We start from the raw sequence: 16,057 nt of genomic DNA, 5'->3' as shown, positions 1-16,057 counted from the left end.
CTGGTTATTATATGAAGCTTTACAGAATATTGAGTGACCTACACAACTAATATCTCTAATACTAAAGTTAAAATTCAAGTTTTCTATTCCCATACGAACTCAACGATTAATAAAATACATACTCTGAGACTTGCATGATTAATCACAGATGTGCTTTTCATTAGACCGGCCCACTGTCTGTTCTTTATTTAAAGTGAAGCTGTTCCAGTGCTAACATTCCCTGACCATTATTTGGCCAAAGAGAAATAAGAAATATCATCTTTAATTTGCATCAGACCAGAGCTAATTTTTAGTCAAGCGTCTCTCCAGGAAAGCCAGATTTCACACACCGTATCAGGGATTTAAAACCTCCTTCACCCAACCTGTGCTTTATTTTTCAACATGGAGTTTCTTGAGTAAGACTTTAGGAATTAAACCCCAATTCTGTTTATACTAACCTGAATTAGCTGCAGGCAAAGCTGTACCTTTGACTCAAAGCTAACCTTGTATTACCTCTTCAGAGTCTTAGTTCAGGCTGTGTTATTAATGTGAATGAAGTTTTCCACATACCTCTCTTGCGCAGTTCCTCCAAACATAAAGAGCGGCCCCCAGAGTCTTGTCGTTCACGTAAATAGGTCGACTGTATTGGAGTGCCTTGCTGGGGGTGTGCCGACCCCGAGGGTAACGTGGAGAAAGGATGGAGCTGTTCTATCTGCAGGTCACACAAGGTAACAGTTCTGGAGAAGGACGAAAAATACTGTACTAACTGAAATATAAATTCTTGAATCTTTTTTTCCAATGTATTGTTTTGGTCTTGTTATATTTAATACTAGTATCCTCATCTTTACGTGAGAATCAACACATACTATTTTAAAAGCATAATCGTAAGGCTTATGTCCAAAAACATAATGATTATATTTCCTCCAAGGGCACAAGTCCATCTGCTATGCATCTTTGCAGAACATCCCCCTTTTCCACCCAGGGTATTGTGAATTTCTAAAGCAGGAAAAGACAAAAAAAAAATGGATTTAACTATAAGTCTTGTAAAATACTCTCAGTCAGAATGTGAATAATCAGAAAAGGCTGATTCCGGGGACTTCACTTGTGATCTTTCTTGTAGATACTCCATCTTGGAAAATGGATTCCTTCATATCCAGTCAGCACATGTCACAGACACTGGACGATATTTGTGTATGGCTACCAATGCTGCTGGAACAGACCGCAGGCGAATAGATTTACAGGTCCATGGTAAATATACTTCTGTGAATGACATCTAATCTTTGGGTTAAATGTTCTTTGATAGCCTAAACCAGTGAGATCATAAAGACCTTGATATCAGGGGCTACGCGAGTGTACCACACTCTATTGCGAACAGTCAAGATCCATGTTTTCTCTTCACTGTGGCTAGCACCATCACAACACTATTTAAATTCACAGAGCCTGATCAAGTTCATGATTAGGGGGCAAGTTACCAGTGATTAATTTCAGTCTGGCAGAAATACTTCAGGTGGCATACTATTTGCTGAATGTGTTACCCTCCTATTTGTTGACTTTGTTTTAGTTCCTCCATCCATTGCTCTGGGTCCTACCAACATAACTGTAACAGTAAATGTTCAAACTACTCTGGCTTGTGAGGCTACTGGGATACCAAAACCATCAATCAGGTGGAAGAAAAATGGGCATCTTCTTAATGTAGATGAAAATCAGAATTCATACAGGTAAGGAATAATTTTTTTAACTTTTTAATATTTGTTTATTTTTTTTTTTTAATTTTTTTTTTTTTTTTAACGTTTATTTATTTTTGAGACAGAGAGAGACACAGCACGAATGGGGGAGGGTCAGAGAGAGAGGGAGACACAGAATCGGAAACAGGCTCCAGGCTCTGAGCTGTCAGCACAGAGCCCGACGCGGGGCCCGAACTCACAGATCGCGAGATCATGACCTGAGCCGAAGTCGGACACGTAACCGACTGAGCCACCCAGGCGCCCCAATATTTGTTTATTTTTGAGAGAGACAGGGTGCAAGCAGGGGAGGGGCAGAAAGAGAGAGAGAGAGAGAGAGAGAGAGAGAGAGAGACAGAATCTGAAGCAGGCTCCAGGCTCTGAGCTGTCAGCACAGAGCCTGAAGCAGGGCTCAAACTCATGGACGGTGAGATCATGACCGGAGCCAAAGTCAGACGCTTAACTGACTGAGCCACCCAGACACCCCAGTAGGGAATAATTTAATTGAAAACCCCCACCTACTATTTAGAAACATTATTTTATTATTTTTTTTATTTTTTTTTAACATTTATTTATTTTTGAGACAGAGAGAGACAGAGCATGAACGGGGGAGGGCCAGAGAGAGAGAGGGAGACACAGAATCCGAATCAGGCTCCAGGCTCTGAGCTGTCAGCACAGAGCCCGATGCGGGGCTGGAACTCACAGAGCATGAGATCATGACCTGAGCCAAAGTCGGACGCTCAACCGACTGAGCCACCTAGGCGCCCCTAGAAACATTATTTTAAAAAGAATTAACATTTCATCTCTATCAATGGGGACAGCATATACATACATACAATGGGGACAGCCTTTACATACATGTTTGAAGCCTATACATGTTTGAGGAATTAGCTAGTATATAGAGTATATATTTTTTCTTAATGTGAAATTAGTTTTTCAACCTAAAAGCTTTTTTTGAATTATAAGTTCAACTTCTCCATTCATAAACCTTATGAATGAAGGTCAGAGAGATCTGCAAGATTAGATTCCTATTCTGCTTTATTTTTTAGCACCTTTTAGATTTTTATAAAGACAAAAAGTTAAAGCATCATTTGGTATAAAAGAAAAACTATTCTGTAAAATTAATACTAGCTGTAGCCGTAGAATAAAAAATAAAATTCTGAACCTTGAAATACACCTTAGGTATTTTATAGCATGAGGGAACATATCATTTTCTCCAATTTTTTGCATTCTCCCAGCTTTACTTCCAGTAGCTCATAATATGACAGTGTATGGTTTTTAAAAGCTAACCTAATCACTAGGAATTTCTGATATTTAAGATGAGCATCATTTATTGTATCTCAATTAAGTTAATGGATAGATACCTCGTCAAAGGATTTGCCAAATGTTCTCATAGATCTACTTTGACAATAATCAATTCTGATAATCAGGAAATATGAAACCAGGAATGTTTCACTTGGAATTCTATTGTTTCTCTCTCTTTATCACCCTTTTATTCTTTGGGTAGCGGGAGTCTAGTGACTTGAAGATATACACTCTATGGAAAATATACAATACCATTGAATAAAAAAGCATGTCAAATGTATTCCCATTAAATCAAATCATTTTTATTCCATCAGCACACACTTTGCAGTAAGAAAGTAGATATTTTATTTAGATTTACTTAGAATAATATATGTATATTTATTAAAGCTCTTAAATATTTGAAATGATCTAGATCACTTTAGTTTTTAATTGATTAGACATTAGAAAAAGACTTATTGATGTATGTACTATGCATCTCTAAGATGTCCAGCACATGTAAGGAGACATGTGAAGGAGGGAAACAATGCAAGACAGACAGAGTTGTAATTACCCGTCCGTCAATGGAAATAATCAAGTACCAATCTACAAAGCTATTGTGAAATTTAGAGATAGTTTCTGTGAAACAGTTGAGATGGTGCCAGAATGTATTCAATGCTCAATCAACAATAGCTGTCATCAGTGTGCCCATTTTACTGTATTTCACTTAGAAGAGCATGGTTGGTCATGGTAGAAGCATTCAGAAAATGCAGGATGCCCCCTTAGAACAATCCACCCAGCTGCTTCCTATAAATCTCAAGGTTAGGGCTCTGTTAACCCATTGCCCATATAAAAAAGTCTGATATATGAAGTATCAGAGAGACTCCTCATTTTAACATGAGGAAAGAATTCCATTTCCCTCAATTCACAACATGGTACCATGTTGAACCAACATTTATGAAAAATGATATATAGTACATCATTTCCTTGAAATATTTCTTCTAGGCTCCTTTCTTCAGGTTCACTAGTAATTATTTCCCCTTCTGTGGATGACACTGCAACCTATGAGTGCACCGTGACAAATGATGCCGGAGAGGATAAAAGAACTGTGGATCTCACTGTCCAAGGTAGAACTGGCTTACTGTATGGATTGATACTTACTATCATCATACATTTCATCATTCCACTACCTTACAACAGGGCTTCTTTTTCCACTTACCTAACATTCACTTTCAGTGTAGGAAAAGAAAGATGTATGATAAGAGTTTGGAAATCTGGAAGGGTCACAAATGTGTACTTTCTTCTTGTTGTTATTGTTGTTTTAGTTCCACCTTCCATAGCTGATGAGCCTACAGACTTCCTGGTAACCAAACACGCCCCAACGGTGATTACTTGCACTGCTTCGGGAGTTCCATTTCCCTCAATCCACTGGACAAAAAATGGGATAAGACTACTTCCCAGGGGAGACGGTTATAGAATTCTGTCATCAGGTAAGGCCAAGCTCAGTGATTACACATCTGTGATTAGATTAATCATGAATAGATGGCTTCACCTGGCCTTTTTTTGGTACCCAAATAAAAGAATAAAATTCATTTTCATTCCTAGACTTAGGCACCTGGGGGGAAAGGCAGTTAGAGTGTGAAGGGGAATTAGAGAACAGGAGAGAAAAAAAATCTGGAAACAAAATAACAATAACTGAATATAATTGTGATCATTGGAATTTTATGTCCATACTTACTGATGCTAAGGTTTTACAAGTTCATGGGTTGCTTTTGAGTGAGCAATACTCCCTCCATTGGCCAAAAAGAATCTCCATTCACTTAACAAACATTTAATGCCTAAAATAAGTTAGAGACTCCACCGAGTTCCTGAGGTTATAAAACTAAGAGGGTTCTTGTTTTCAAGGTTTTTATAATTGAGTAGGTAGGGAAGGTTGGGTGATAAGTGCTAGGATGGGTAATTTTTGAGAGTGGTAGTAGCCATCATTTATAAAGTTTATGTATTGAAAGAGAAAAAAAATTCACCTCAATGAAAATATAGGTAATTCACACTGGTGTTTCTGAAAGCTGATCCCCTAAGTTGGGAGGGTGCATTGGAGATAAACTAAAGTAGCAACTAACATCCTGGGGTTTATGCATCTGTACATATTATTCTAAGGGAATTTATTTTCTCAATAGAAGGGAAATAATGGAAGATCATTCGCAGGGTAGAACTTGGCTTTTAAAGCAAAGTATTTTGGCTGTCTCAGAAACCTATATAGATTGGTAGCAATTAAAATCATAAAATAGAAATGAAGTACCCTTCAGCACAAGGTATTGTGTTAAGAGAACAGTTTGGAACTTTCTCAAAATATTAAACAGAGTTACCATGTGACCCAGCAGCTCCATTCCTAGGAAATGAAAACATATGTCCACACAAAGACTTGTATGCAAATGTTCATGCAGCATTATGCACAGTACACAAAGGAGAAACAATCCAAATGTCCACCAACTGGTGAATGAATAAACAAAATATGGATAATCCACACAATGAAATTCTATTTATCAATAAAATAGAGAAAAAAAAATAGAGCAAAAATTGGCACATGCTACAACAGATGAAACTCACAAACTCTGCTCACAGCAAAGGTAATCGGACTCAAGCCATCTGTATGATTGCAAATGCATGAAATGTTCAGAAAGGGCAAATATACGGAGAATGTGAAGAGATTAGCGATTGCCTGGGGCTGGGGTTGGGAGTGAGACGTGACTGTAAATAGGATGAGATTTCTTTTTAGGGTAATAGGAATGTTCTAAAAATTAGATTGTGATAGTTGTGCCATGTAGCTGTAATTAAGCTAAAAATCATTGAAGTGTACATTTAATTGGGTGAATTTTATGGTTGTAAATTTTACCTAAATGAAGTCATTAATAATGACCAAAAGGCACTGTGTTAGGCACTTCAGAGGATGCAAGTATGCATATAAGCCAAGCACCACTATGCTATAGGGACAAAAACACAAAATCAGAGAAACCTAGTTTATTGAACCAGAAAAATGGTTGCAGAAAAAAAGGACACACTGTGCATAAAAACTTTTTTTCTTTTTAGGAGCAATTGAAATGTCTGCCACTCAGTTCAGCCATGCTGGAAGATACACTTGTGTTGCCAGGAATGCAGCTGGTTCTGCACATCGACACGTGACCCTTCGTGTCCAGGGTATGAAGGTTACTTTTCATTAAAAGCTTGTTGTTTTTTCTTCAAGTCATGTTTATTCTTGAAGGGATGGATGTACTCTCTAGAGTTATGAAACCTGGTAATATCTTGGGAATATGAAAGATTGATAGGTACTAGTCAAAAGACTAAAAAAAAAAAAAAAAAAAAACCTAACAGATGACAAACCACACAGAACAACCCCTAAGTTATTTTTTTCTTGAATTGCTGTAATCTGTTCCTGCTTCTAGTCTTGTTTTTTAATGTTTTATTTATTTTTAAAAGAGACAGAGAGAGAGAGTGAGAGCAAGTGGGGAGGTGCAGAGAGGGAGGGAACAGGGGATCTGAAGCAGTCTCCATACTGACAGCAGAGAGCCCGATGTGGGGCTCGAACTCACAAACCATGAGATAATTACCTGAGATCATGAGCTGGCTCAACCAACTGAGCCACCCAGGCGCCCCTGCTTCTAGTCTTCTAATGGAAACTGCCTACAGTTGCAAGACTCAAAAAAATGTACTATGGTCAATATTTTCTTCTCCCTAGCACAATCAGATCACTAAAAATTTGGAAATATGAATCTGGGCATTTTTAACCCATGGCTACTTTAGATGTTCCTGCCACTAACTGGTGTCATTGCTTTCTCTGTTGATTGGTTCTTACAGAGCCTCCAGTCATTCAGCCTCAGCCAAGTGAACTAGACATCATTGTAAACAATCCAATTTTATTACCATGTGAGGCAACAGGGACACCCAGTCCTTTCATTACTTGGCAAAAAGAAGGCATCAATGTCATCGCTTCAGGTACCTACCAGTGTTTCTATCAAGAAAATCACAAAAAAACAGTGTTTTATAATTCAGAAGTCAGTATTATCTTTTAATGAAAAGAATTTTTAATAAAAATTATTTTTACCCTGCTTTCACAATTGCAACGCAGGCAAAAGTCATGCAGTTCTTCCTAGTGGTGGCTTGCAGATCTCCAGAGCCGTCAGAGAAGATGCTGGCACTTACATGTGTGTGGCTCAGAATCCAGCTGGTACAGCCTTAGGCAAAATCAAATTAAATGTTCAAGGTACCTAAATAATTCATCTCTATGTCTTCATTGCAAAGATGCTTGTAATGATGGATGCCACATTTCATTTATCTAAAATAATGATGCTGCCATAGTTGTCAACATTCTGAGTTTACATTATACAATGCGTTTTTCTATCACTCTTATGAAGGAGAAAAGTTAATGTCTGGGGATTTGGGGGGAGGGTCCTTGTTTGTGTAAGAAAACTGAGGCATCTCAGAGTAATTTTGGACTTCTACAAACTTCCATTTGGTACTCTATTTCATTGTGGCACATAATTAAAGTGATTTTTAAAACCATTCTCTCCAAAATACTGCATTGGATACATTATGAAACACTACATTGTAATACCCACTCCAAAAACAAATCATAATTTTTCAAGTCATAAATAAAAAATCATGAAACAAAAAAATCATAATTACAGTTAAGCAATTTGACAGGCAAAAATTATTCTGTAGACAAAGCAGGGTTTTTTTTTCACATTGAACTGTTATTTTCTGAACACAATATTCATATTTGCATACATTGTTTTTGTGAGTGAAGAAGACACCTGGAGGCAGGTTCTGAGCTACTGAATTTGCATTAGCTGATTTTGAATTTCCTTATAGTATGATTTTCCTATGATGAATTAATGACTAGAGTAAAGCTCACCTAACTGCACATCATAAATCTAATTTCTTTATATTTTTCAACATTTTCTCAATAAATATTTATTGGAATAATAAGTGGAAATACATTAAACATTACAGACATGATGCTTCCCTTATAGTGTGGAAAAGGGAAAAAAACTAAACTACCAAATAAATGAAATAATTGTAAGTTCTAACGTGTTAAGCAGAAAAAAAAAAGGCTGAGATGGAATCATGGGGAAACGTAGGGACCACCTTACCTTAGTGGCTAAAGTGGGCTTTAAGAAGCAGCCTTCTCTGAAGGGGTACCATTTAAGCTGAGACCTGAATGAAGAGCTAGGATGAGCCGTGCAAAAGTGGCAGAGTGTCCCCAGGAGAGAGGGCAGCATGTGCAATGGCCCCAAGGGAGGAAAGAGTAAGAAAAGAAGCATGCCAGTGTGGTGGAAGCAGTGAAGAAGGAGAAGGCTGGCAAAATGGAAAGGAAGTCCGAAAAGAAGGCGGGCCAATGCATGGAAGGTCAGAGGGACCACAGAAAGGTTGTACTTTCTTCTCCATGCAGTGGGAAGCCTTCTAAGGGTTTAACCATGTTGCTTATCTGGCTTTAGGAAGATCTCTTTTGACGTTGTGTAGGTATTGGTTTAGAGAAGGGGCAAGGCTAGAGCTGGAGGAACTCTTTGGGTCCTCCAGGCACCGTGTTACAGGCTGGGAGTGGGAGCGGCTATGTAAATTGCAGGGGTAAATGAAAAAAGTGATGGATAAGATACTTTTGGAGATGTAACTGCCAGGATGGCTGATGAATCAGATTTTGGAGGTTAGGAAAAGAGAAGAATTAATGATGTTTCCTGGACTTTGGGCTTGAGCTAGTGAGTGGATGATAGTGCCATGGGGAGGTGCAAGGGGAGGAACAGGTTTTAGAGGAAGGAAGACATGATTGCTGATTGATCCTGTTAGAGGTGGGAAACTATTAGAAATCCAAGGGAGATATCAAATGGAATTGAATATTTATGGATCCAGAGCTCGAGAAGTATAGTATAAGATATAAATTTGGAAGTAATCAGTGTATTTCAGCCCACAAGACTGGATCGGAATTTGGACAGAAAAGAACTAAAAACAAAGACCCAGTACTGTGCATTGTTTAAGAAACAGTCTGAGGAAAGAGAGGATGCTAGAAAAGAATACAAAGGAGCAGGCAGAGATGTTGGAGGAAAGCCGTATGAAAACTAGGAGAGGAGATCATTTCAAGAAGGGAGTGGACAATTTGTTGAATGTGAGTGAGAGGTCAGTTGGGATAAGGACCAATAAATATTCATTGGTTTTGGCAACATGGAGATCATGGAAAGAACAGTTCCATATAGGAGGGTTTTTTTCCTTCACTAATTGATTAAAATTGATTAAAATCTGAGCAGTTATGGGACAAAGAAACACAGTAGGTGATTAATAGTATTTCAACATTTCAAAAGCAACCAGAAATAACTGCATGCTTTAGAGGCATGAAAATTCTGAACCAAATCTCTCTTCTTGCAGAAACAGTATATAATGGCAAATACAAGCCCAACCAAATAATGTTGGCTGATATAAATGATTTTAATATGGTTATTTGTATTCTTTCACAACTTGTTGATTTTATTTTACTCATCACCAGTAGTGTATCTTAAAATTTGTTCTCTATGTGGTTGACCACATCTCCATATCCTCTGGAGATACAGCAGATAGTTCTAGGTCTCCGGGACTTGCTATGCACAGAGTGTTGCCTGGATCAGTGGATCTCTGAGATCTCATTTGTGATTCCACTACACATTCTGAATATGGTAACAGTGAATACTGTTGGCTTTGTTTCTCTCTTCAACTTTCTTGAATGGGTAGTAGTTTTTGTTGTTTGTGGGTTTTGTCTGCACATGCTTAAAAGGATATTTTTACTGTCATTGTCCTCGGCACTTTGTCACTTCTCTGGACTTTCAGTGACACGGGTGGGTCATCCTCTCCTTTCTTTCCTGTGTACTTGTGACTAGTTTTTCCTCCTTTGTGTTTGATTGCTCTCTCACAATTATTTAATATTTCTTTGAGGCTCAACAAAAGATCCAGGCCAATCCCTAAGTGGTAATCAACCTACTGTAATCACTAGGAAGAGAATTCCTTATCATAAGCTCTTCCATAGCTTTCTGAAAAAGTGGGAACAGTTTTATCTGTATAATTCTTTTCCATGATCTATTCATTTATTTATTCAGTCATTCAAACAGTACTTTGTTAAATGTGGCCACTGTATTTGAGACACTAACCACTGTAGGAAATATTTGAGTAAAAGTATCTCTCAGCAGTGGAATGATTTTTAAACCTTGAAGGGGTCTATTCTGAAAGTTTAGATAGCTGAAGTGAATCACATAATACAGTATGTTAAAGAAAATGCCTCTGTTGACACAACCTAAATTTTCTATTTTCTAGGCATGTAGCATCAGGAACATATATTTATGCCCTCATTTAAAATCGATTATCATTTACATTTATTAACTATGTAGAGAATAATTTTCTGAAAGTGGCTCAAAGAATTTTCTTTGCCAATGAAAACAGTATAGTGATCCTTCAATGATAATACGGTAAAGTCGGGATTTTGTTTCTTTTCAGTGTGACTTCACTTTGCTGGAGTAATACCCTAGTGTATGCTTTTAAGATAAACTTTGTATCTTTTAGTTCCTCCAGTCATTAGCCCCCATCCAAAGGAATATACCACAGCTGTGGATAAACCCATCTCCCTACCATGTGAGGCAGATGGCCTCCCACCACCTGATATTACCTGGCATAAAGATGGGCATGCAGTTATGGAATCAGTCCGCCAACGCATCCTCAGCTCTGGGGCCCTGCAGATAGCATTTGCTCAGCCTGATGATGCTGGCCAGTACACGTGCATGGCAGCTAACGTGGCAGGATCAAGCAGCACGAGCGCCAAGCTCACTGTCCATGGTAGGTTGTTTGACATTATTTCAATCTGCTACATTGCCGTGGCAAAGAGAAAAGACCACCAAGAAAAGATAGGGTGAAAGTCAAAGCCATGCAAAACCCGTATTCCAAAGTGGTGTGTGTGTGTGTGTGTGTGTGTGTGTGTGTGTGTGTGTGTGGTTGTGTAGGTACACTTACCTTTCTAATATGTAGGCTCTGGTTATTTGTGTGGGCAAAAGAAAAGCTGTGATTATATGTGTGTGAGAAAGATTTCCTTAAGGTAGCCAAAATAATTAATGTGTTGCCAGTAATCCCCTCATCTTATGCTTATTGGGATTTATACTTTGGCTACTGATACTATTTATGGGATCCATTTGTATTTTGTGATTATTCTGCTTTACTTCTCAAGTTGCAAATGATATTGACTCAAAACTAACCACCATGTGAGATACATTATAAATATAGTATGAACCTAATGAGAGTTGGAAATCTATTTGATTCATTATTTTAAAGTAGCAAAATATTTACAAGTATATTTTTATAATAGAAAAAAATCTTTGTATTCAGACAACTAACAAAATATCTAAGGATCAGCATTGAAATATTTTACTTGTTAATGTATTTTAAACTAAAGATAGACCACCTATTGATATCAATGTTAGGAAACAAACTCTTTTCAACTGCTGTTTTTAGAGGGTAATTCTTATAATGGTGAGTTTCTGCTTTATTCTTCTTTAAAAAAAATTTGTGAAAGCTGTTTTTTATCTTTCAGGTGTATTTGAATTTTCTACAACTTCAGCATTAAAGTGGTGATTTCAAATAGACACATTTTTAATTGAATAAATAAATAAATAAATAAATAATAGCCCAAATTTTTAAATCAGCATTTCTGAGTTTTTTAAATACTCCCACTGGTTTATACCTGCTGTCAGTTAATATAACTGAACTAATCAACACACATTAGTTCTTTAGCTTCAAATAAATAATAGTTCTCCTTCTTAAATATTTGTAGAAAATTTACCAAAATTGACTATATACTAAACAATAAAACAGTCATTAATATGATTTGAAAATAAGGCCACAATTCCTGCCCATAATGCAATAAAGCTAGAAACATGTAAAAATCTTTTAATGCCAAAACCTCAACCCCAGGCAAATTTAAAATAAATTCCAGTTAACAAGCAGGTCAAAGAATATGTTTTTATTTTCATGTTATTTAGAAAATAATAAACATAAGGAGTCTATATATCAAAATGTATGGTGTGTAGGCCAGGGTTAAAATCAAATATAAAATCATAGCCTTAACATTTTCATTTTGAAAAAGAATGAATTGAAGTAAATATACTAATGTTGCAACTTTGTAACCACAAGCAAACTTGAAATATCAACCCCTAGGAAACCAGGATAAAGGAGCTAATAAAAATACAGTATAAATTAATTAAAAATGAATCGAATATTTACGATGTTCCATTCAGCAAAATGCATTTTTGTTTTCTCTATTATCTATGTTTATGCATATAATCATTCATATAAGATTTATATATTTACTCATATAATCAAAAAATAATTTTTGCTGAATACAACTTTTGTCCTGTCACTTTTTAAAATGCCACTAAAATTAATCTATTTCTGATATGTTGGAATAATTCCAAAATTCATTGGGGGGGTGTATTTTTACTTTTTGAGCCAAGTATTCTTAATACTTTTATTTATTTTTTTTTAATATATGAAATTTATTGTCAAATTGGTTTCCATACAACACCCAGTGCTCATCCCAAAATATGCCCTCTTCAATACCCATCACCCATTCCCCCCCCCCCACCCCCCCCATCAGCCCTGAGTTTGTTCTCAGTTTTTAAGAGTCTCTTATGCTTTGGCTCTCTCCCACTCTAACCTCTTTTTTTTTTTTTCCTTCCCCTCCCCCATGGGTTCCTGTTAAGTTTCTCAGGATCCACATACTTTTAAAGCCTTTTCTTTAGAAGTAAATGTCATAGTTCCAAGTCCCCTAAGGTATTTGTTAGTACACAAAATAGTCAATTGATCTTTCTGTATTGCCTAAATTCCAGTTCAGAGTAATTTGAGGAATAGGAAGTATTTGCACAGAATTCTGAAATCACTATAAAAATTTCCTCTGTGACAGCATAAAAGCTGAATTGTCTTGACCTGCGTTTACTTGCAATTGTTGAAACACGTGTGAAATACTGCAATAATTTTTTTTTCTGTAGCACTTCGTGACATTCAATATGGGGGGAGTGTTTTACAGTGTTTTCAACTGGTGACTTTTATTAATGTGTTCTCACGATATGTCTGTGATACAAATCCAGTAATTATCCAATCATGGATGCATTTTGAGGTTTTGTTGCTCTAGTTTGTTTGTTTTACTTCACTGAAATAAGAATAAGAAACTTAAGAAAAACTTCAGAAGCCAAATAAAAGCTAAAGATTCCTAATCTAGTTCCATGTCACTTGTTCAGAAACTGATTTCGAATATAGTCAACAAGTTCAAATCCCTTAAAGTTTTTGCTGTAGGCATCTTTCATAACAAACAAATCAATGTCTTAATAGACTTTATTTTGCTACTTGCGGCAAAATGATCCCCAAAAGAGTATTTTGTGTGCTGATTTTCAGTGTAAATAAGGATACCGTTGAATTCAACATCATGAATGACTATCTTTTTTAAACTCTTCATAGTACCACCTAGAATCCGAAGCACAGAAGTACACTATACGGTTAATGAGAATTCACAAGCCATTCTTCCATGCGTGGCTGATGGAATCCCCACACCAGCAATCAACTGGAAAAAAGATGATGTTCTTTTAACTAACTTATTAGGAAAGTATACTCTTGAGCCCTATGGAGAACTTATTCTGGAAAATGTTGTGGTAAGTTTAATAGATGTGAATGGATACATTAAACCGGATTAGTAATTCACCTTTTTTTCTTTTCGTAGCTTAGCTTGGAAATATACTCTTTAATAACAAAAGAAAAATACTCTTACATATTCAGGCCAAAAAATGAATTTTATGCATGTTTCATTTTGTGGCCCAGGTCTAAGAATAATATTTAACAGATAGTAGGAACTCATAAATGACCGACCTCCTTCTAAAATGATTTAATTTTTGTGGAAATCTATTTATCAGGAAAAATTCTAAGTGCCTCTGTTATATTCTGTGTTTGTAACCATGCATGGGAATGATTAGAAGAACAGAGATATGAGAATGTCTGATATGTTATTAAGCAAATAATAAAAAGCAGTTTTTCTGTTCTTTTCAGGATTTTCAATAACCCTTTCTTATCACTGACAAGGAAACTAAAGTCTTAGAGATCCTACTATGCAAGCTGAGATGTTTGAATATTGTTAGGTGGCACTTAGCCAGTCCACAGAATAGTAGCTATGAGAAGTATCTTAGTTTTTCAGTGGTAGCCCACTTGAAAAATATTCTGTATATTTGCATACTAAATGACTTTTTAAAACATTTACTGTGTGGTTTGAGAGTATCAATACTTGGCACCAAATACGAAACAAATGTGAATCATTTTCAGAGCTTCTGTATATACCTTTTTATTCCTATTCATTACCCTTCAAAATGCCTAAGCCCCATTATAAAATCTTTGTGGAATTAAATTTGAACAGATTAAAATGACAAAATTGATCACATTAACTTTATTGTATAATTTCAGCCATTACTCAGACTCCTGGGATTACCACATAAATAATCCCAGTAATAGGCTGTGTCACTAAGTCCTAACTCAACCACATGTGCCAGCAAAAGTTGTATTTATTCAGATTTAAATTTCCATTAGTTATAAGATGTACCATTATTTTATGTACCACTAAGAAAGAAAAAAATTCAGTTAAATAAACTAGAGAAGATCATCAATTTTTATGTATTTTTAATACCCTAGCTTCTGAGGTATTAAGAGTTAAAAATGTGAATTTTAGAATTAATAAAATAAGGATAAATTTGTTAATGTAAGCTAGTGAATATCTTTAATGGGGATTACCTCTAAACTCAAGAATGTTGAATTTGGGCCTTCAATTTCATTTATAGACCTGAAGGAATTAAATGAGAAAGAAAAGGTTAGACTTTTAGTGGGATAATGACTCAGACACGTTAAAAAAATAACAATAAGGTAGTTTCTAAATACCAGATGAAGGACACAAATAATAACTAGAAATCTATTTGTGAATAGTATGTACACTCGATTTTTAAGTGCTTCACTTTTATAAATTCCTTGATTTTAAACTTGTCATAACCTGGGAATTTAAGGACAGCTAAATGATATGGAGGTGGAAAGACTTTTACAGGGAATATGACTTATTCCAGTTTGCCCTTTAAAAAAAAAACAACAGTATGCAGCCAACCAAATTTAGATTGTACCTACAGTTAGTGATTACAGTTTTTATGCTACATTTCCAATCAATTCTTTAATGTTTCAGTGCAAAACAATATATACCCTTAAATATTTAAAAATATTTTCAGGGGCGCCTGGATGGCTCAGTTGGTTAAGCGTCTGACTTCAGCTTAGGTCATGATCTCACGGTTGGTGGGTTTGAGCCCTGCGTCAAGCTCTGTACTGACAGCTCAGAGTCTGGAGCCTGCTTCAGATTCTATGTCTCCCTCTCTCTCTCTGCCCCTCCCCTACTCGCACTCTGTCTCTCTCTTTCAAAAATAAATTAACATTAAAAAATTTTTTAATATTTTTAAATGTTTATTTTTGAGTGCACACATGTATGTGCAAGTGGGAGAAGGGCAGAGAGAGAATTCCAAGCAGAGAGAGAGAGGGAGACAGATAGAATCCCAAGCAGGCTCTGTGCTGTCAGTGCAGAGCCCAACAAAGGGCTCGATCTCACGAACCATGAGATCATGACCTTAGCTGAAATCAAGAGTGGGACACTTAACCGACCGAGCCACCAGAGTGCCCCTCTTAAACGTTTTGAAAGATAAGGAAAAAGTCTACCATGGGCCTTAATGCACTCAGAAGCATTCAATCATTAATTCAACAAATATTTACTGAATAGCTTCTCTGTTTAGGCACTGGTAATACATAGGAAACAAAAGACTAAAAGATCCTTGCCTTCATGCAATTTATGTCTAGAGAAGGGAGATAGACAATTAAAATAATAAACAATATACATAGAAGAAAATAAGTATTATGAAAAATAGAAGAACAAGGTATAAGGGATCAGAGTTTGGAGGGGTTCTAGTTATAGTTTTAAATAGGAGAGTCAGAGTAAATCTCCTTTGGGAAGGGAA

The 16,057-nt window shown here is 36.3% G+C and overlaps 1 protein-coding gene across 1 annotated transcript in view; it reads left to right on the top strand.

The window, feature by feature from the left end:
- Positions 1-16,057, top strand: part of HMCN1 (hemicentin 1) — a 474,606-nt gene that overhangs the window by 404,101 nt on the left and 54,448 nt on the right. The window contains exons 73-82 of the mRNA XM_047840704.1: positions 563-707; positions 1,100-1,227; positions 1,541-1,697; positions 3,987-4,108; positions 4,307-4,471; positions 6,069-6,176; positions 6,834-6,971; positions 7,105-7,239; positions 10,554-10,823; positions 13,491-13,681. Of these exons, the coding sequence (XP_047696660.1) occupies positions 563-707; positions 1,100-1,227; positions 1,541-1,697; positions 3,987-4,108; positions 4,307-4,471; positions 6,069-6,176; positions 6,834-6,971; positions 7,105-7,239; positions 10,554-10,823; positions 13,491-13,681 (1,559 nt within the window). The remainder of the gene's footprint in view (positions 1-562; positions 708-1,099; positions 1,228-1,540; positions 1,698-3,986; positions 4,109-4,306; positions 4,472-6,068; positions 6,177-6,833; positions 6,972-7,104; positions 7,240-10,553; positions 10,824-13,490; positions 13,682-16,057) is intronic.

This window comes from Prionailurus viverrinus, chromosome F1, assembly GCF_022837055.1.
Source record: "Prionailurus viverrinus isolate Anna chromosome F1, UM_Priviv_1.0, whole genome shotgun sequence".
In the NCBI taxonomy this organism is placed as follows: domain Eukaryota; kingdom Metazoa; phylum Chordata; class Mammalia; order Carnivora; family Felidae; genus Prionailurus; species Prionailurus viverrinus.
Note: the sequence above shows the minus strand (reverse complement) of the source record. Positions and strands in the feature narration are given on the sequence as shown.